The sequence below is a fragment of the Mesocricetus auratus genome, unplaced genomic scaffold (assembly GCF_017639785.1).
Source record: "Mesocricetus auratus isolate SY011 unplaced genomic scaffold, BCM_Maur_2.0 Super-Scaffold_100014, whole genome shotgun sequence".
Lineage (NCBI taxonomy): Eukaryota > Metazoa > Chordata > Mammalia > Rodentia > Cricetidae > Mesocricetus > Mesocricetus auratus.
The window spans coordinates 19,978,057-19,998,901 of NW_024429197.1; the positions used below are offsets into that span (position 1 = coordinate 19,978,057).

At 44.5% G+C, this 20,845-nt stretch overlaps 1 protein-coding gene across 2 annotated transcripts in view; it reads right to left on the reverse strand.

The window, feature by feature from the left end:
- Positions 1-20,845, reverse strand: part of Trit1 (tRNA isopentenyltransferase 1) — a 46,583-nt gene that overhangs the window by 12,760 nt on the left and 12,978 nt on the right. Inside the window, exons 2-3 of one of the 2 annotated variants that reach the window (XM_013123878.2) lie at positions 9,840-9,933; positions 3,192-3,332 (exon numbers count right to left, since the gene is read on the reverse strand). In XM_013123878.2, the coding sequence (XP_012979332.1) occupies positions 3,192-3,332; positions 9,840-9,896 (198 nt within the window). In that variant the 5' untranslated portion in view covers positions 9,897-9,933. The remainder of the gene's footprint in view (positions 1-3,191; positions 3,333-9,839; positions 9,934-20,845) is intronic. The other variant, XM_005084340.4, reaches the window with a different exon arrangement.

Below are 20,845 nucleotides of genomic sequence, written 5' to 3' on the forward strand. Positions count from 1 at the left end.
CCTTGATGTTAAAACTGTTTTGTTGGTCTTCCAAAAAAGTTTAACAAGGGCAAGGCAAGGATGCTCGCCAAGTATAGAACTTGGCCTTCTACGATAAAGCACAGGCTGGTTCACCCACACTACAGTTCTCAGCCAGAATCTATCATGACTGAGCAGTAGCGCAGAGTTCAGCCACCGAGACCTCACCAGACCTCAATTTCCAGGGCTCCACTCCTCGGCAAGTTACTCAACCTATGTGAGCTTTAGTTTCCTCACACCTGTAAAACCCCCAGAGTGCTTTAACTGTAACAGTGTGCATCAGGCCTCTACCAATTTACTGCAGCCACTATTGCTCTTAGAGTTCTGCTTCTTGGGATTCTCTTCAGAATCTCTGTTGAGCAGGTAATTACACTTTAACCAGGGCTTTGCTTGTTTAAAAAGAAAGATAACTTTCAATATGCAGATAATAATTTCCTCACTCCTTCCTACCAGTCAACCTGCAGTGTAGAACTAGGTAAGTGTTTCTTCCAGAATCCTCCTAACTGTTAGAGTAGAACTAAGTAAAGGTCAGAGAAAGAGAGAGAGAGAGCTGGCCCAGGCACAACAGTTTAAAATTCCAGTACTTGAGAGGCTGAGGCTGCATAGTAAGTACAAGACCAGCCAGGGCTACACAGACCTTACCTCAAAAAACAGGGGCAAGCAAAATGGCTGAGTAGGTAATGGTGCTTGACACCAAGCCTGCTGACCTCAGTGTGGGCTAGCTTTGAACTCCCCATTTTCCTGCACTGGACGGACTCCTGAGTGTTGGAATTCTAGAGCTCGTTAAGATACCTTCAGTTTGACATTATGATTTTATACTCTTAACCAAACTTCACAAAACTAGCCTAGAGCTGATCTGATGGAGTTGTCCTCTGCTGTTTCTGTTCTTGCAAAACATTAAACACTCTCTACTTTATGTCAGTTCTTTATCAATAATTCAGTTTTCTTAAAGCAAGATCTCATATTTGGTGATAGGATTTAATCTACAAAGGGCTTTCATAAATATCACATCTGACACCACAGCCCTGCAGAGTAGGTAGACCTGCAACTACTATCTGCATTTCAATCTGTCCATTTGGTAGGCAAAAAACATTATCTCGTTGTCTGGATTTGCATGCCCATGATTAGCAAAGAGGACAAACCTTTTCCATGTTTATCACTGTATCTGTACTTGTTCCTATGTGAATTACAGACAAGGCCCTGTAAGTATTTTCATAGTCACAAGACAGTCCTCCATGTATTAAGAACATTAGTCACTTGTTCTCTATGTTATATTTTCCCCAAAGTTTGTAATATGTTCTGTTTGTCCAAAGCTGGCTTAAAATTGCTGTGTGGCTAATGGCCTTACCTTCCATTCCTAAGTGCTAGAATTACAGGTGTGCACCACCACACCAAGCAGGTTTTTTGCCTTTTTTTAAAGATTATTTATTTATTTATTATGAATACAATATCCTGCCTCCATGTCTGTCTGCAAGCCAGAAGAGAACACCAGATTTCATTATAGATGGCTGTGAGCCACCATGTAGTTAGTTGCTGGGAATTGAACTCAGGACCTCTGGAAGAGCAGTCAGTGCTCTTAACCTCTGAGCCATCTCTCCAGCCCTACCTTTTAACTTTTTATAACAGTGGCAAAAACAGATGTGTAACTTGTAATTCCCAACATTATATTATTTATAAAGTTCTTCTATATTGACCGATGCATGTGGCTACAATTTATTCATTTTTACTGTTTAAAAAAAATACTTCTACAATGGTGGTGGTGGTGGCCCATACCTTTAATACCAGCACTCTCTGACTTTGAGGCCAGCCTGGTTTACAGAATCATTTCCAGGATAGCCAAGATTACCCAGAGAAACTGTCTTGAGCCTCCCTCCCCACCAAAAAAGAAAAAACAAAATAAAAACAGACAAAAAGAACTTCTATGAGCAAAGCAAATTTTGCACATTCTTCTAAGAGAGTGAGAATTTGGGTATAAACAATAAACTGCTGCTAAGTGCAAAACTGAGATGTACATCTAAGAAAAATCTTCTGACTAAGAGTGTCTCTACAGTATGTCTAGGTGTTCTGGTTCATAAGCCTTTTGTTTCATTCATTCATTCATTCATCTATTTATTTATTTTTGAGACAAGCTTTATGGCACAGGTTTGCCTAGAACTCCTTATGCTGCCATGTTGATCGTCTCGCTTCCCTCAGGCCAGTCTACATAGTCAGTTCAAGGACAATGAGGGCAACACAGGTACCCTGTCTCAAAAAATAAAAAGTAAAGATAAAATTCAACCATACTTTAAAATAATCAAGTAACTACTTAATCAGCTGTATGTTCTATTTGTTTCAAGTTTCTCGTGTGTGTGTGTGTGTGTGCGTGTGTGTGTGTGTGTCTGTCTGTCTGTCTGTCTGTATTTAAACCCTAAAATTCATTTGGAATCTTCATCTTATCCAGAACTATATTTCCCAATCTTTTCCTACCCAACAATCCCTTTGAAGTTTTCAATGACTGCATTATCACTATAAATTCATAATTTTATATCTCTATACTTACAAAACAGGAAACTGAAGCTTTACCCAGCAAAAACAACATGGTCAAAAGAAGTAATTTTAGAATTAGAACATAGACTTTCTAAATCAGTGTCCCTGTCATATAATGTGTTTTCCTAAACATTTTTGGAATCATGTGTAGGCTGGTAAAATGGCCCAACGGGTAAAAGCACTTGTCCAGCAAGCCTGATGCCCTCCCTGAGTTCAGTTCCCAGGGGACCATATAAAAAGCTGGATATGGTGCACACAGCTACAATCCCAGCATCCACACTTCAAAACAGGAAACAGAAACAGGACACTCACTTGGAAGCTGGAGTACACAGGATAGCAGAAACAATAACAGAGACCTTGCCTCAACAAGGGAAAATGAGAGAAATGACTCCCGAAAGCTGTACACATAGACATGGCACATGTATGCACACACATAATAATAAAAATACATAAACTTTAAAAGAAAGAACCATGCCAGCCTCTTGTGATAGTTCAAACTCTAACTTAGTAGGTCTACAGTGGAGCCCCAGAGTCAGCATTTCTAATGAGTTCCTAGGAAGCTGCCTACTGGGAGTAGGTGCCCTTGCTTACTAGAAGGTGCCACTAGCAGCCCACCAAGCCTGGATGCTCTATCTCCTTAAGGATATTAGGGCAGTTGCTCTGCTCTTAAAGTCCACCACAGTGTAGCTGGTCACAAGGGGGTCCACAAAGCCGATCATGTGGTGCTGGCACACCTTCCGCTCCTGGGCAGAGACTTTATTGGTGATGATGTCTAGCCCTTCATAGACCTATGACAAAGAAAAATGGAGGTGACATCATTACTGGTCTCCACATAATACACATTCGACGAGTAGAAGTGACTGCCTATTTCTCCCTTCAGTCAAATACTTGGCTGACCTCAAGCAACAGGTCTAGCTTGTGTCTGGGAGCCCAGCCAAAGACAAAAGCTAAGTCATAGAAAGGAGAAAACAGAGTACTGGCTTCCTTTTCACACTGTAGTTGTTAGCCTGGCTTAAAGATTAAGGAGGAATGTAAACCCCACTCTAGGCTTCAACCTTAAGCATTTAAAAACGAACAGCTTCTTTTTTATCCTACTTATCTCAGGTCTCCAGAAAAGGAGACAATTTGCATTGTTCATAACTCTATTCCAAAAGGCTCAGTAGTTCTTGGATTTAAGGAGCTCCAAAAGGTTTTTAGGATTCATATAAGATGGGTTCCGTTTTACGAAGAAGTGGCCAATCTACAGAGACACATAAAAACACACACATCCTCACCCCTGCTTTGTGGGGCCATCATGATGTGCACAAATGACTGCCCAGGTCAACACTTAAAGTCTAAATACTACAGGCAATAAATATCCTGCCAGCAAGCTCTTGATCTGCCAATTCAACTAAAAAGTTCAAGCGTTCTTTGTCTGAACGCAAGGTCTCAGATGTAGGCCAGATTTGAAAACACTAGTTTGAGAACAGGAATAATGTTTGGGATGAAATGCTTTCTGTGTAATCACCGAGTCTGCAAGTCCCACAGAGCCCACAGGACGTTAAAAGCATGTTCTACCTCACATTCCCTTGACTTACACGAGTGTGGAGTAAGTACAGGACAGTGCTATGGTCACAAGGACAAGTCCTGGCGCCACACTGCCTCAGACCAGTCCCTGATCCTGTCCTGTCACTTACTGGTTTTCCTTCTTGGAGCACACACACACTAACTTCTCTGAACTTCAATCCCTCACAAGTGCCGTGGAGATAATAACACTAGCTCAGAGAGGGTTGTGAGGCTTAAATTACTTAATTCACATAAAATGCACTGTTTTTACCTGGCACTCGCTAAGCACTATGAGCAGGTCTATATCTGCATTACTCCATTCTCTACACCTACTGTCCATCAGACACCTAAAGGGATAACCTTCATACTGGGATCTGCCTTTAGGTATATCTTTTTTTTAAAAATATTTTATTGTGTACACAGTCTTCTGCCTGCATGTCGGCGGAGGGCACCAGATCTCATTCAAGGTGGTTGTGAGCCATCGTGTGGTTGCCGGGAATTGAACTCAGGTCCTCCGGAAGAACAGCCAGTACTCTTAACCTCTGAGCCATCTCTCCAGCCCTAGGTATTTCTTTTACAGCACTGGTTTTCGACTTTTCTGATGCTGTGACCCCCTCCCCCAATGTTGTGGTGACCCCCAACAATAAAATTACTTTTGTTGTTACTCTGTAACTGATATTGCTACTGTTATGAACCATAACATAAATATCTGATATGCAGATGGTCTTAGGTAATATGCAGATGGTCTCAGTGCCACCCACAGGTTGAGAACCACTATTCTAGAGGCCGGTAAGATGGCAAGTTTGAAAAAGCAAACACAACCAGATGTGGTGGAGCATACTTTAATCCCAGCACTCTGAAGGCAGAAGCAGGCAGATCTCTGAGTTCTAGGTCAGCCTAGTCTACAGGGTGTGTTCAAGGACAGTTAGAGCTACAGAAAAACCCTTTCTTGAAAAAACAAAAATAAACAAACAAAACCCAGAAAAGTGTGATTCCAGCAGAAGGTAGCACCAGTAGGCCCATGTTATTAAAAACAGAACTGCCTACCGTACGGTTCATAGTATATACAAACACCAGAAATATCAGGAAAAATGAAATTACGGTTTAACTTGTATTCATAGTTAAAAATTGCACCTCATATAAAAATTCAATTACCAGTATATATTGTCATCTTTAAGTGATTTATTATCCTTTGCCTCCTATAGCATCAGATTAATCAGGACAAGACATAAAGATGCTGGTAAGATGAAGGTTGTGGCACTCACTTGTAATCCCAGCACCAGAGAGGCTGAGGGGCAAAGTCACAAGTGTGAGGCCAGTCTGCACTGCATGGAGAACTCCTATCTCAAAGCAACAAAACTAAAAGAATGCATGAAATTATGTGGCACTTAAAGTCTCAGTCAGATGGTTTCTTAAGTGACTATCACAGAATATACTTCTAGCAACCTACAGACTATGTTGCTATGGTGTCACTGGGAGATTTAAACCACCAGAGTTAGCCACTCTGGGGGTTGACTGTATGTGACTGAAAATGAACACTGAACACTGCAGGATCGGGAAAGGGCAGACCTGCAACACTGGCCAAGCTTCCCAGACTAAAGCTAGGTGACAGACATGGGAATTTAACCTACTAATTTTGGTCTCCATATCTCTGTGTCTGTCAGAGTCAGTCTCGTCTCCTCTCTCTCTCTCTCTCTCTCTCTCTCTCTCTCTCTCTCTCTCTCTCTCTCTCTCTCTCTCTCTCTCTCTCTCTCTCTCTCTCTCTCTCTCTCTCTCTCTCTCTCTCTCTCTCTCTCTCTCTCTCTCTCCCTCCCTCCCTCCCTCCCTCCCTCCCTCCCTCCCTCCCTCCCTCCCTCCCTCCCTCCCTCTCTCTCTCTCTCTCTCTCTCCTGGGAAACAGTCTTAGACGAGAGGGCAGAGGTGGAGAACAGGACAGCTTAGTGAGTGATGGCACTTGCCACCAAGTCTGATAACAACTTGAATTTGATACTCGGGACCCATCTTCCATCCCCCACAAGTTGTCCCCTAACCTCCACATGAAAGCCATGGCCTGTGCACCAACCCCCACACTAAAAGTCGAACCTTTAATAAGTCTGGAATGCCGTGCCTGCCTAACATGCACAAAGTCCTGGGCTCAATCATAACTTCACATTGCAGGTGTGGGGAGGACGCATGGTGGCACATGCTTGTAACCTGACACACTCTGGAGATGGAGGCAGGAGGATCAGAAGCTTAAGGTCAGTCAGACTAACCATATAGAGAATTCTAGGCCAGGTTGGCTGCATTAAACCTTATCTCATAATCAGTCAGGCCCCAGACAAAGTCTCACCATGCAGCCCTGGCTGGCCTTAAACTCAGAGATCACCTGCCTCTGCCTCCCAAGTGCTGAGATTTCAGGTCTGTGCCACTATGTCCATTTATTTGTTTATTTAAAGTCTCAGGTAAGGCTGGGAGCATAATTTAGGGCTGGTCATTTGCCTAGCAAGTGAAAGGCATCTTAAACTGGATTCTTAGCACCACAACAAACAAATAAGAAAAATAAGGCTGGGCGGAGGTGGTGCATGCCTTTGATCCCGGCACTTGGGAAGCAGAGACAGGTGATCTCTGTGAGTTTGGAGCCAGCCTGGTCTACAAAGTGAGTTTTGATCTACAAAGTGAGTTCCAGAAGAGCCAGGGTTGTTACACAGAGAAACCTTGTCTCAAAAAATGACAGAAGAAGAAGGAGGAGGAGGAGGAAGGAAGGAGAAAGAGGAGGAAGGAGGATGAGGAGGGGAAGAAGAAAGAAGAGGAGGAGGAAGGAGAAGGAAGAAGAAAAGAAGGAAGAAGGAGGAGGAAGAAGAAGAAGAAGAAGAAGAAGAAGAAGAAGAAGAAGAAGAAGAAGAAGAAGAAGAAGAAGAAGAAGAAGAAGAAGCAGCAGCAGCAGCAGCAGCAGCAGCAGCAGCAGCAGCAGCAGCAGCAAAACACTGAGACTTTTGGGACACTTAGAAATTTAGGATGGTATACACCCCAGGACAGGTCGAAGCTCTCAGGCTCTGGCCTGGCTCTGCAGTTCCCACTGACATCACCATGGCCTCTAAGCGGACCTTACAGACCCTTCCCTACTGCTGTTGCAGCTCCTGTTGGTTGCAAACAGCCTACTCAGTCTGGTTATCATCGAGTGTGTACAAGGGGGAGAGCAAAGGAAGTATCTTAGAGAGACACATCCTCAGGAGTCTATGCCTTTACCACATCATGGAATTTTCCATCTGGACAACAACCAATTTGACAACCAACTCAATCGGCAAAAACTGTGGTGATATTTTATTTACAGTATAACAAAAAAGTCTTCCTGAAGATCAGAGTGCAAGCTAGTCACACTAGCTAGCCATAGAGGTCAGGCAGTGGTGGTGCACACCTTTAACCCCAGCAATCAGGAGACAGAGGCAGATGGATCTCTGTTAGTTCAAGGCCACCCTGAGCTACATGAAATCTATCCAGTCTAACAGAGAAACAGAGCTCACACAAAGGTGACCTGAGCACTTGAGATCACATGCCTTTAATCCCAGCACTAGAGATGAATTTAAGGTGGGAGAAGAGAGGAGCTCAGTGCAGTCTGAGGAGCAATGCAGTCTGGAGATGCAGTCTGAGGACAGGACTGTCCCTTTGGTCTGCGCATTGATACAGATGAGAACTCTAGTAGCAGGCCACTTTGCTTCTCTAGTCTTCAACTTTAACCCAATGACTGTCTCTGGGTTTTTATCACTAATACCAACTAGAATCCGTGCTACAGTGAACCTACCATGCCTAAGCAGCCATCCACCTCTCTGCAGACTCTCCTCACCCCCTCAACCAACCCCTCTGCACAGCACCTGTCGCTCGCAGGCTCTGGAAAGTGACAGGACGGAGGCCTTCATAGATTTCCCCCTCAAGCTCAACCTCGCCTTCTCAGCAATAGGCTGAGACCAATGTGGCCTTGTCTCCACTACACGTAGATCTCCTGCAGACTGAGGACAGAAAAACCTGGAGCGCATGCTCTCTCACTGCACGGACTCTGCCTGTATTTGGCAGGCCCCAAAGGCTTTCACATCCAAAGGCACTGCCCAGTCTCTCAACTCTCCCACAGTCCAGACCTGGACACAAAGGACACTTCTGTGAGTTTTCCTCATAGCCTGGACAGCAGCAGCCCCAAATCCCTTGGCAATGACAGTGATGGCAGCCAGAAGCTTGTCAGTACCAACCACAAGATCGACAGCTGCTAGACAGCTTCTCACAAACACCTGCTTTGTCCTTCTTGGCATCATCTATACGCCAAGTGGAAGAAGATATTGGTAAGAAAACATGAAATATTTTTGCTTAAAAATCTCCATAGGAGAAGTTCTCATGAGTAGTAAGCTATTTGAGTCCAGGCATGTAGTGCACATCTGTAATCTGAGCACTCACGGAGTAGAAGGAAAAAGATTACAAGTTTAGGCCAGCCCTATATAGCAAGGCCCTGCCTCAAAATGCAAAAATAAGCCAGGTATGGTGGCATATGCCTTTAAATGCAGATGGATCTATGCATGAGTTCCAGGACAGCCAAGACTACATTATGAGACCCTGTCTCAAAAATTAAATAAAACAAGGAGGAAAAAGAGAAGGGAAAAAAAACCGACAACAAAGGGGTCTTATGGTCCTCTGACCTGACCCCGAAACCAAGATTAGATGGCAGCAGCCCCTCTATGCCTGAGCTTTACGACCCCCATGCAGAAGCTGAATTGCCATCAGGGACATGCAACAGGCTCTCAGCCCAACGCCTCCAAGGCCACCATGAAGCAGAGTGGTCCACGTTCTGGCCTGTTTTCCTTGGCATCCGTATATCAAAGTGAAGAGCATGCAGGACACGTGTGACTCATGGAGGGATTAGAGTTCTCTAACTTATGACCTCACTCCGCACAGACCGACAAACAACCTACAGGCAACACCAGACCATGCCGGAGCCAGCCAAGACAGGTGCAGGGGCAGCTGTGGCCTTTGCCACTCTGTGGCCTGTCAATAGCTGATCTCTGAGGTCTAATAGTTCTTCCTCTCCCTGCTCTGAGGGACTAGCAACAGTTTTCTGTGTTCATGGGGCTAGAGTTTAATTCGGGGTCTGAGACCGGGGCTCGGGGGAGGGTGGGTAAGGGCAAGCCCTACTGCCCAAGCCTGAGCTTTCTTATCTCTTGCCTCAAACATCCTGTCCTCCACTGAGGGCTCCCTCAGGTCTGAAGAAAGAACTTGTTCCCGTGAGCCCTTCTCTCTGATCCTGTTATACTTGCTAAACCACGTTTTTGTAACTTTGATTAAAGTTCATCAGCCTCTACAAATAAAACCTGATAGGCCGATATAGACTATGAAAAATAAAACAAAAAATGGTAAAGCCAGGGGTTGGAGAGATGGCTCAGCAGCTAAGATTACTTGTTGCTCTTGCAGAGGACCTGGCTTCAGTTCTTAGGAGCCACAGGGCAGCTCACAACCAGTTCCAGTTCCAGGGGACTCAATGCCCTCTTCTGACTTCCTCTGGCACCAGACACATACACGGTACACATACAACCATGTAGACAGTCACATGAAAAACAAATCTTTAAAAACTTTTTAAATGGTAGAACTGCAAGAATAATAATGTGGAAGCCTCCTCAAAAAATAAAAAACCCAATTACTCCATGACATAGCAAATCTCCTTTGTGTTTATACCAAAATAATGAAAGCAGAGTATGAACACGTTTCTATAGCCAAGTTCATAAACAGATTACTCACAAAAGCCAGAAAGTGGAAGTGACTCCAAATCCCATGAACAGATGAGTGGGAACACATAATGGAGCATACATCCTACGACAGGATATTAGAGTGCCTTAAAAAGAGAGAAGAAAATGTGATTCATGTTAGGACAAAGACAAGTCTTGAAGATGTGACTGATGACTGAAACACACCAGCCCTAAAACGGCACAAGCTTCTGAGGCCCCATGAACATGGTTCCACGTACACAAAGCAACTGCGGTAGACAGAAAGCAGGCTTCCGGTTAATGGGCAGAGTATCAGTTCTAAAAGACAGGAGTGTACTAGAAATGGAAGGTGGTGATGGCCACGGGAGATGTGAATATATGTAATGCCACTAATCTGGTAGAAGTAACAACTGAGGGATGCCACCAAGGACCTTTCACTTGAGTTGGACCCCCAGAATCCACAGGGTGAGTTGTGCAAGCAAACACACACACACACACACACAAAATGTAAAAAATAAAAACATAAGTGGTCCTTGAGCTGGGTGTGTTGATACACACCTTTAACCTCAGCATTCAGGCATTCAAGAGACAGAGGCAAAAGCAGAGGAAGGTGGATCTCTATGAGTTCAAGGTCAGCCAGGAATACATAATGAGACTATCTCAAAAAAAGAAAAAAATTAAAGAAAACCTGAAATAATATGATAAATTCAGTGTATACGGTGTGTGTGTGTGTGTGTGTGTGTGTGTGTGTGTGTGTGTGTTTGCTGCTGGGGACTGAACCAAAGGTGTTGTACACATGAAACATGTACTTTCCCACTGAGCTATATATATTTTATATATTTTTTATCTGAATTTGTTACCTCTTTTTTTTTTTTTTTTGGTTTTTTTTTTTTTTTTTTGGTTTTTTGAGACAGGGTTTTCTCTGTATTGTTTTGGAGGCTGTCCTGGAACTCACTCTGTAGACCAGGCTGGCCTCGAACTCACAGAGATCCGCCTGCCTCTGCCTCCCAAGTGCTGGGATTAAAGGCGTGTGCCACCAACGCCTGGCCATATTCCATTTCTTTAACTTAGTGTGGATACATAGGCCTTTTTTTTCTTTGACAATTTGAGCTGTATGGACACAAATGATAACATTTTGTCTGTTAAAATCAGCTGCAGAGCTAAAAAGTAAAAACAAGGGGCTGGACAGATGTTCAGTGGTTAAGAGCACATGATGCTCTTGCAAAAGACCTGCGTTCAATTCCCAGCACTCATATCAGGTGGCTCACAACAACCTGTAATTCTAGAGCTAGGGGAATCTGATGCCCTCTTCTGGCCTCTGTGGGCACTGCACTCATGTTATACACAGACATGCTTCACTCTGTATAAATTATATTTTGAAAATAATAAGAGAACACACCTTTTCTTGTGATATCTGGAATGCTCTCAAAATTCAGAATTTAAGAAGGAGAAACGGGCCAGGCGGTGGTGGTGCATGCCTTTAATCCCAGCACTCGGGAAGCAGAGGCAGGTGGATCTCTGTGAGTTTGAGGCCAGCCTGATCTTCAAAGAGAGTTCCAAGACAGTCTCCAAACCTACAGAGAAACCCTGTCTAGAAAAACCAAAAGGAAAAATTTAAAGAAAAAATAGAGGAAAGAAGGAGAGACGGTTCAGCAGGTAAAGGTGCGTGCTGCCTGATGGCCTGAATTCAATCCCTGGGACCCACGTGACGAAAGGCGAGCACTAACTCCTGAAGGTTGTCCTATGACCTACATACATTGTGGTACAAACAAACATGCATGGGTGCACACTAAATAAAGGGTTAAAGGTGTTTAAAAAACACTTACAAATTAGAGGTTTAAGTCAGTCAATTATCTAGCCTAAGTGACTTGTCCCAGCATACATTCACTAAGAGCACATTCCGTGTCAGGTATTCTGCTAGCATGCAAAAAGTTAGGAAGAGTGGGCATGGTGGGAGCTGCTGTAATCCCAACTACATTTGGGAGGCCGAGGCACGATGACTATATGTTCAAGACCAACCTGGACAACTTAAGACTCCACATCAAAATAAAACTGGAAAGGAAGGAAGGGAGGAAGGGAGGAAAAGAAAAGCAAGACTGAGGATGCAGTCAGTGGTCCAGCGCTTGTCCAGAATGCGCAATGCTCCCTACAAAACAAGGGTCCCTGTTCTCACTGAGGCTACGTTAGCCTTGCTTACAAGAGACACACAAAAACCTGTAACAACTGAGCAAGCAACATAAACACTGGTAAAGGCTCATGACAATGGTGCACACCTAGAGTCCTAGTACTTGGGATGTAGAGGTAGAGGGATCTTGAGTTGGAAGCCAGCCTAGGTACATACTAAAATGTTTAGAGCTAGAGAGATGGCTTCACAGCTAAGAGCACCTGTTCCGTAACCATGAGGATCCCACTCTAACAGGATTGTTGCAGCTCACTAGTTTCCAGCCCAGTCAAGAAAGAAAGACCAGTTGGTTCAGGGACTTGAACGAGAAAGGAAAAGGCAGAGAGTGATAGAGGACAGCTGTGCCCACAGTGTGAACATCACAGGCACCCACACGAGGCATACATGTACTCAAGTATACACACACACAATTAACAATGTGTGTCAAGTAGTATTCCCTAAATACCACATCAAAACCATCAAACATTAAACCAGGCAGTAGTGTTGCACGCTTTTAATCCCAGCATGCAGGAGGCAGAGGCAGGCAGATCTCTGTAAGTTCAATGCCAGCCTGGTCTGCAGAGTGAGGTCTGCAGAGGGCTACACAGAGAGACTCTGTTTCAAAAATAAGACAATCAAAATAATAAATAATCAAACATTTAACACTGAACTGAATTTTATAGGGGACCATATCTCTGTCTTGCCTATTGGACAGTTTATTTCCAGAGAGGGAATTTCCCAGGAAAAGGCCAGAAAGCTTAAAAAAGCTGACCTCTAATCAGCAGAGCTGGAGCGCCCAAAGATGCTAAATAGGGTGGGGAAACTATGACAGAAATGAGGGAAGCCAGATGAACTAGGAAACAGTAGCTTTCAACTGGAAGCCATGCTGTCCACCAGGAGATACTTGGTGGTTGCCTGCAAATATACTGGTTGTCTAAATTGACAGAGGACTATTGTCTGTGGACCAGTTATGCTGAATGAATGAATGAATGAATGAATGAAAACATGATAAGCAGGAGAATTCTTTGGCCCCTTCAACAAAGGATTTACCTGCCCCCAATGTCAACAGTCCTTGAATGGGAGATCCTGTTCCATAAAACCACCTGAGAATCTCTTCCCAGATCTTGAGGGACCCTTTAAAGCTATAATCCCCTAAGGCTGCCATCCTGTAGGGTGCACCTGTGACTGTGGTAGCCAGCAGGGCCCTGGCACTAGGCACTCTGGAGCTCCACCTTACCTAGCTGGCTGGCTATGACACCATAGTGTAGCACCTACAGTAAGAGGAAAGGCTTCTCCCTAAGTTTGTTCTTTACTTCCGAGATACAGGCTCTTTATGACTTCATTTCCTTCCCACTCCACATTAGACCCTGCAGTCCTCCAACCACATTCTTCCCTCCCTAGAAAACTACATCCTCGATTTACAGACCAATGAAACCACCACCACCCTTCTCTGCTCGATGCCCCCACCTTCAAGTGCTCTGTGGCTGTCATCGAGGTCACAAGGGACTTGCCTGCCAAATACAACCCTGTTCACTGACCCTTCAAACAAGTTCTGGAAAAAGCAGCAATATGCTATTGCTGAGCACTCCAATTCAAAAACTGCTCTCCTCTGGGCTCCAGCGGCACCATTCTCTCCAGGTTTTCTCCTCATCTCGCTAGCCCTTCCTCAGTCTCCTTTTCTGAGGCAAGCCACCGACTGATCTAGGAGCAATGCCGACCATGGGAACACTATTGACAAATGGCAGTCTTTATGGCATGTGCCCACCATTTCACAAACCCCTCTGGATACCATGGCTTCTACCATTATCTTTGTGCTGACAGTTCCCAAGCCTGTATCTGCAATCTAGGTTTTCCTTGTGGTGCCAGGCCTGTACATGAACTGGACATTTCCATCTCAATGAAAGGGATCAACAGCATAGGGCTCTGACTGCCTGACAAGGCTCTGGCTTCACCACTCACTAGACATGAGCTCAGTCATTTAACCCACTGTGCCCCAGACTCTCCACTTGAAGAATTCCTGCTACAATGGAACGATTCATATAAACAAAAAACACATGGAGTAGGGCCTTTCTTTAGAGGCAGCCAATAAATGTTAGCTTCATCATCTGTCACCATTATCACCCCAAATAGGCACCCAAGCTGAAAAATGAACTTACTATCTCCTCCTGTGTTTGAGTAAATCACCTAGGTAATACACTAAAAACCTTAAAGGGTTCCTGGTACCTCTATTTCTCTTAACATTCCCTATCTATCTCAACTTTCATCCATGCAAGTTTTTATTTATTTATTTGCTTATTTTTTAACATTTTATTCATTTATTATGTATATAGCTTTCTGCTTGAATATATCCATAAAAGCCAGAATGGGGGATGAGATCTCATTACAGATGGTTGTGAGCCACCAGGTGGTTGCTGGAAATTGAACTCAGGACCTCTAGAAGTGCAGTCAGTGCTCTTAACCTCTAAGCCATCTCTCCAGCCCCATTAAAAGACCGCTTTGTTGTTGTTGATTTTTTTATTTTTTTAAGTTTTTTGAGATAGGGTTTCTTGTGTAGCCCTGGCTGTCCTGGAACTCACTCTATAGACCAGGCTGTCCTCCAAACACACCACGACACAAGCATACCCACACACTCATATACATACACAAACACTCAAAAGTTAAATACGGTAAGAATCTTAACGTTTACTACCATCATATTTCTTACAGTTATTACAAACTGTGATCTGCATGATTGCTCCAGACTAGTCTATCAGCTGCCTCACTGATGTTGAACTTCAAAGTAATCTCTCCAAAACAGGTCCACATTGCATTTTTCTGAAGAAAAAGTCAGATTCCACCCAGCCCCAAACTCCTTAAACTCATGTCCCTGTGAAAGCTGAGCTGTCTGTCCCCAGGGCCTCCCAGCTCCCCTCCCTGCTCCCACAGAAGCCTGCGTCTCCTGCTATCACAGAGCCCACTGCACAGGACTTCAGAAGTTTCATCCCCCTGCGTCCATCTTTCTTTTTAATTCAGCTGCAGTAGTGCTAAATGATTCAGGTAGATAGAGAAGATGCTCAGGCCAGGCCTGGTAGCCCACTTCTGGTGTCTTCAGTGTTACCGAACAACTGTATCACCAGGAAGTATGTGTCTTCATTAGGGAAGGCAGTTGTGTGTAAGTATAAAGGTACAGACTGTCACCTTTAAATTTGGGTCCTTACCTAGCTGGAACCTTCAATAGGCAGGTTAAGTGTCTAATTTTTATTGTGCCTTAAGTTTCCTCATCGGCAAAGTGAGGATAATGAATACATCTACATTCTTCACTGAGTACTCTGATAACCAGTTAATATATGTAGAGTGTTTAGAATAGTGCCAGCAGACGGTAAGTACTACATTAACTGCATGACATTATATTTAATATATTTAATTACTGGTGATTAAACATAATTTTTCTTGGCTCTTGGAGGTGAGCCCCCTGGCAAGTGTTTGAAAGGAAAGAACCACAATATATCAGAGCTAAAAGTGTAACTGGCCAGAAAGTGCTGGGAAGCAGAGGACAACTTCAGAAGTTGGCTTTCTCCCTCCACCGTGTGGTCGTCTGGCTTGGCAGCAGCTCACTGGCCTCAGGAAAGAGGCTTTTCTAAACAGACTCCTGTGCCCTTCTTCTGGCTATCAGACTATTCAAACACTGATCCCCAAGGAACTGGAATTTCCCTGGGAATCCCATGCTGGGAGAAGGGAAAGGCTGAACCCTAGTGTCACCAGAAGAGGAACCTGGTTGAAGCCTAGTGCCACCGTACTCCTAGGACAACACCTCAGAGTTCTCACAGCAGTCAGACACCCTGCAGGAGAGCTGGAATGGAGACAGTGACAAGATGGCAGCACCACACCTTGACTAGAACGGGGGTGTCACTGGACCCCATTCTTTATCTGTTCCTCTTCCCATTGTGGCCATATTGCAAAAATCTGCTTTCCCTGCGCGTGTCTGTTTAACTGGCCTATTAAAGATGGGTGCCAAGCTGGGCGTCGGTGGCGCATGCCTTTAATCCCAACACTCGGGAAGCAGAGGCAGGAGAATCTCTGGACTCTGTCTCAAAAAATAAACAAAAGTTTGGCCACCCCAACTATTGGGACTGCCAGGGCCCAGGTTCTGTCTGACCCTAACAGCTCCAATAACAAAAGGGGCTTTAGACACACAGACAATGTATGACCCTCAGAGGTTAAAGTAGTCACAGTGTCTCTTTTTTGTTTGTTTTTGTTTTTTGAGACAGGGTTTCTCTGTGGCTTTGGAGGCTGTCCTGGAACTCGCTCTTTGTAGGCCAGGCTGGTCTCCAACTCACAGAGATCCACCTGCCTCTGCATCCCCGAGTGCTAGGATTAAAGGCGTGCAACACCACCGCCCGGCACCAAGTGTCTCAACATATTGACAGCTGCTGCTCTATCCCAGCACATTTTCCCATCCTAACATGCCCAAAGAGGAGCTGAGACCCAAAGAGTCATGACTTGTCCGAAGTCACACCTATATATAGTAGCAGGGCAGAGAGTAAAGCCTAGCTTCCCAGGTAAACAAATGTGTCTACCAGGTAAAAGGAAGACCTCAGAGTACCAACCAGCTGTAGGTTAGGAAAGGATACTGGCTTTTGAAGTTTGCCATCAACAGTTGCTAGGATATTGGTAATTACCGGAATCAGTAGCAGTGCTTTTGACGCTCCCCAGTGACCTGCAGTGACCTAATGTGCAGCACAGGTTGAGAGCCACAGTCAAGTGCTGGGCTAGGCTGTTAAGCAAGGGAAGAAAGAGGAGGGCTGGGGAAACGGCTCATGAATACAGCACACACGCATGAGGAACAGAGTTTGCATTCCCAGAACTCACATGAATTGCAGAAGTGTGCAGCAAAGACAGGATCCTGGTCAAGCTGGCTAGCTAGAGTTTTGAATTGGCAAGTCACAGGTTCAGCAGAGGACCCTGACTCAGTAAGTAAAGAGCAGAGGAATGAAGAGACCCAACATCAACTTTGAGCCTCCAAACACCCCATACATATGAACACACATGCACACTATCACACATACATGCAAAAGAAAATAAAAAGCCATGAAAGAAACAGGCAAAGAGAGGACAGGGGATGAGCGTTGATAAAGAAGGGCCTCATGGTCATCTGCAAGAATACGCAGGGAACCCTGTGGTGGCGGAATAGGAATGGCCCCCATAGGCTCATAGACTTGAATGCTTGGCAATTTGGGAGGGGCCTTGTTGGGGTAGTTGTGGCTTTGTTGGAGGAAATGTGCCTTGGGGGTGGGCTTTGGGGTTTCAAACGTTCAAGCCAGGCCCAGTGTCTCTCTTTCTGTCTGTGTCTGTTTGCCTCCCTCCCTCCTTCCCTCCTCTCTGCTGCAGAGCTCTCAGCTCCCTCTCCCGCCCCACGTCTGCCCGTGTGCTGCCACGCTTTCCCACCACAATGATAACTGACTAAACCTCTGAACGGTAAGCGAGCTCCAATTAAATACGTTCCTTTATAAGAGTTGCTATGGTCATGGTGTCTCTCCTCAACAAAAGAACACTGACTAAGACAAACCCCAAGGGAAGGGAAGGCAAACAGGTAGGGTTGCCCCAGCCCTTTTTTTGAAGCTCACTATGTAGTACTGACTGGTCCACATTCAAATGGACCTCCTGTGGAAACCTCCAAAATGCTGGGATTACAGATGTGAGTTGCCTGTAAATTCCACCACTTCAGAGAAGCATAAACTTCAGATATGAATTTTAAAAGAATATTAATCTACAATAATATGCAAATTATAAGTGTGTATGACTAAAAATGGGGGTGGGGCAAATGACTAAAAAACTACTGGAAAGACAATACCAACCAGGTGTGTTGGCACATATCTATAATCCCAGCTGTAACTGGAAATCCCACCCAGCTGAGGGGAAATCCCTAATGCACATACAGCTCTGAGGGGAGAGGTTTTCCCTATGTAAGTGTTACAGCTCTGAGGGGAAAGGTATCCTGGCAGTCTGGAGACAAGGAATACCACAATGTCACATTGCGCAACAAATCTCACACAAGAGATGTATTAGGAGGGAAACCCAGGAGGGTGGCCGCCTCTGCTCTGGAGAAAAGCAGCAGGAACTGCGCAGGAGATAAGATTATATAAGGTCTTTGGGGCAGGAGAGTTCTAGGTTGAACATTTCCACCTGGGGACTGGTGAGATTTCAAGTCCTGAACTTGGAGCAAACCCAGAGACTAGTGGGGTTTTGGTTAAGTTGGTTTCTTTGGGTTTTTTTTGTTGTTGTTGTTGTTGTTGTTTGTTTGTTTTGTTTTAACCCAGAAGTGGGCTGGGACCTCTTCTTCTACCCCAGCTCTGGGGAAGTGGAGATAGGAGGAATAAGAAGTTCAAGACTTGGCTACACAGTCAGTTTGAGGTTTGCCTGAGCTACATGAGACCCTATCTCAAAAAGTAAAAACATGCTGGGCAGTGGGGGCCACACCTTAAATTCCAACACTTGGGAGGCAGAGGCAGGAGGATCTCTGTGGATTCAAAGCCAGCCTGGTCTACGAAGTGAGTTCCAGGACAGCCAAAACTGAGAAACCCTGCCTCAAACAAACAAATGAACAAACACATAAAAATAAGAACGCAGCACATACACACACCACCACCACCAACAAATACCAAGCATAACACCCAGAAAGGCCTCACAAATCAATAAACAAATGAAAACATTTATACAGACGTGAGCACAACAAATAGGAACAGCAAATTCAAAAGCAGAAAAACACAAAAGGCCAACAATATATCCTTGAGAAGGTAACTGGGCCACCTCTAAGAAAAGGAGGAGGAGAAAAGAAGGGGCAGGCAGGCAGGCAAGGCACTGACAAGAATGAAAGATAGGCAGTCTACAGGGACATGGGGGTGGGGCAGCAGCAAACACACACACACACACACACACACACACACACACACACACACACACACACACACACACACACACACACACCCCAAAACTGATACAAACTTTCTTGAAAGAAATGTAATACATGCAGCTCACCAACAAAAAGACAAACACCCCAATTTAAAAACAAGCAACCAAATGATGCCTGGGGGAAGTCATGCTTTCTAAGTACAACACTACAGCACTAGCAGACTGAGACAGGAGGATACCTACAACTTTGAAACCAGCCTGGGCTACATAGTTCAAAGTTAGTCTAAGCCACACAGAGGGATCCTGGCTCAAATTAAAAACAAGAAACAAGTTGGGCAGTGGTGGCGCACACCTTTAATCCCAGCATTCCTGAGGCAGAGGCAAGCGGATCTCTGTGAGTTCGAGACCAGGCTGGTCTACAAGAGCTAGTTACAGGACAGCCTCCAAAGCTACACAGAGAAACCCTGTCTTGAAAAACCACAAAACAATAGGTAGGTAGGTAGGTAGGTAGGTAGGTAGGTAGGTAGATAGATAGATAGATAGATAGATAGATAGATAGATAGGTAGATAGATGAGGGGCTACAGCTCAGCGGTATAGCACTTGCCTGGCATGCATGAGACTACTGGAAGGGAAAAATTAGCAGTTTTCTTGGAGTTTGGGGGTAGGGCTAGGGTTTGTAGTTCAGTGTTAAAACGCTCACCTACCATGGGTTCCATCCCTAGCCCTGGGAAAAAGGTCACCAAAACCAAAAAGGGTCATTAGGGAACTATACATCAAAACTGAAGTTAGACACCACTTTCACAAGCATACTAGAATGGCTTTTTAAAGTTAATTTTTAATTTATTTAGGGGCAGGGAAGGGATACGCCCATGCCATGATGCCTGTGTAGACTACAGAAGACAAAAGTATCCTAAGTCAGTTTTCTCCTTCTACCAAATGTGTTCCAGGAACCAAACTCAGGTTCTCAGAAAGTGTCTTAACCCACTGAGCCATCTAGTTGAACCTAGGGTATCTTAAAATCAATCAATCAATCAATCTCTCTCTCTCTCTCTCTCTCTCCCTCCCTCCCTCCGTCTCTGTCTCTGTCTCCGTCTCTGTCTCTCTCTCTGTCTCTCTCTGTCTCTCTCTGTCTCTCTCTCTCTCTCTTTCTCTCTCTCTCTCTGAGACAGGGCCTCACTATGTAACTCTGGCTGTCCTGTAATTCACTTTGTAGACTAGGCTGGTCTCAAACTCATGGATCCACCTGGCTCTGCCTCCCAAGTGCTAGGATTAAAGGTATGAGTCACTACACCCTGCTTTAAAATAAAATTTTTAAAAGAAAAATAACAAGTATTAAGAGAAGTTATGGAAAAACTGGCATCCTGATACACTATTAGTGGGAATGTAAAATTGGTGTGGTCATGTGGAAAGGTTAGGAAGCTCCTGAAAGATAAACACATAATTACTACATGACTTAGCAATGCTAAGTATATATTCTAATAATTGGGGGGGTATTAATCAAAAAAGGTACTCAAACTCATGAACATGCTTGCTCACAGCAATACTGTTTATAACAGTCCAAAAACTCAATGCTTGTCACTTGCCTACTGCCTAGCATGTTCAAGGGCCCAAGTTCAAGTCCCAGCATCTACATGATACACAGGCAGACACAAAATCACACATGTAACTTGTTAGACTGACCTATTCTGAGCTCTTCACATAAACAAGGAAGAGAAGCTCCTGGCTGTTGGGGTAGGGGAAACAGGCCTAACAGGGACTATGGAATTTCTCTAGGGGAGAGTGTTTTGTAACCAGATAGAAATATTAGTTATATACCACTGTGAATTATGCCCAGAATCACTCATTTTAAAATGACTAATTGTATGTGGAATCTAAATAACCTCAATTAAAAGACAAGAACAACAGCATTCTCCTTAGGTCTGAGGGTGCAGTTCAGCCAGTAAAGCACTTTCCTGATATAGATGAACTCTAGGCTGAATCCCTAGAACCA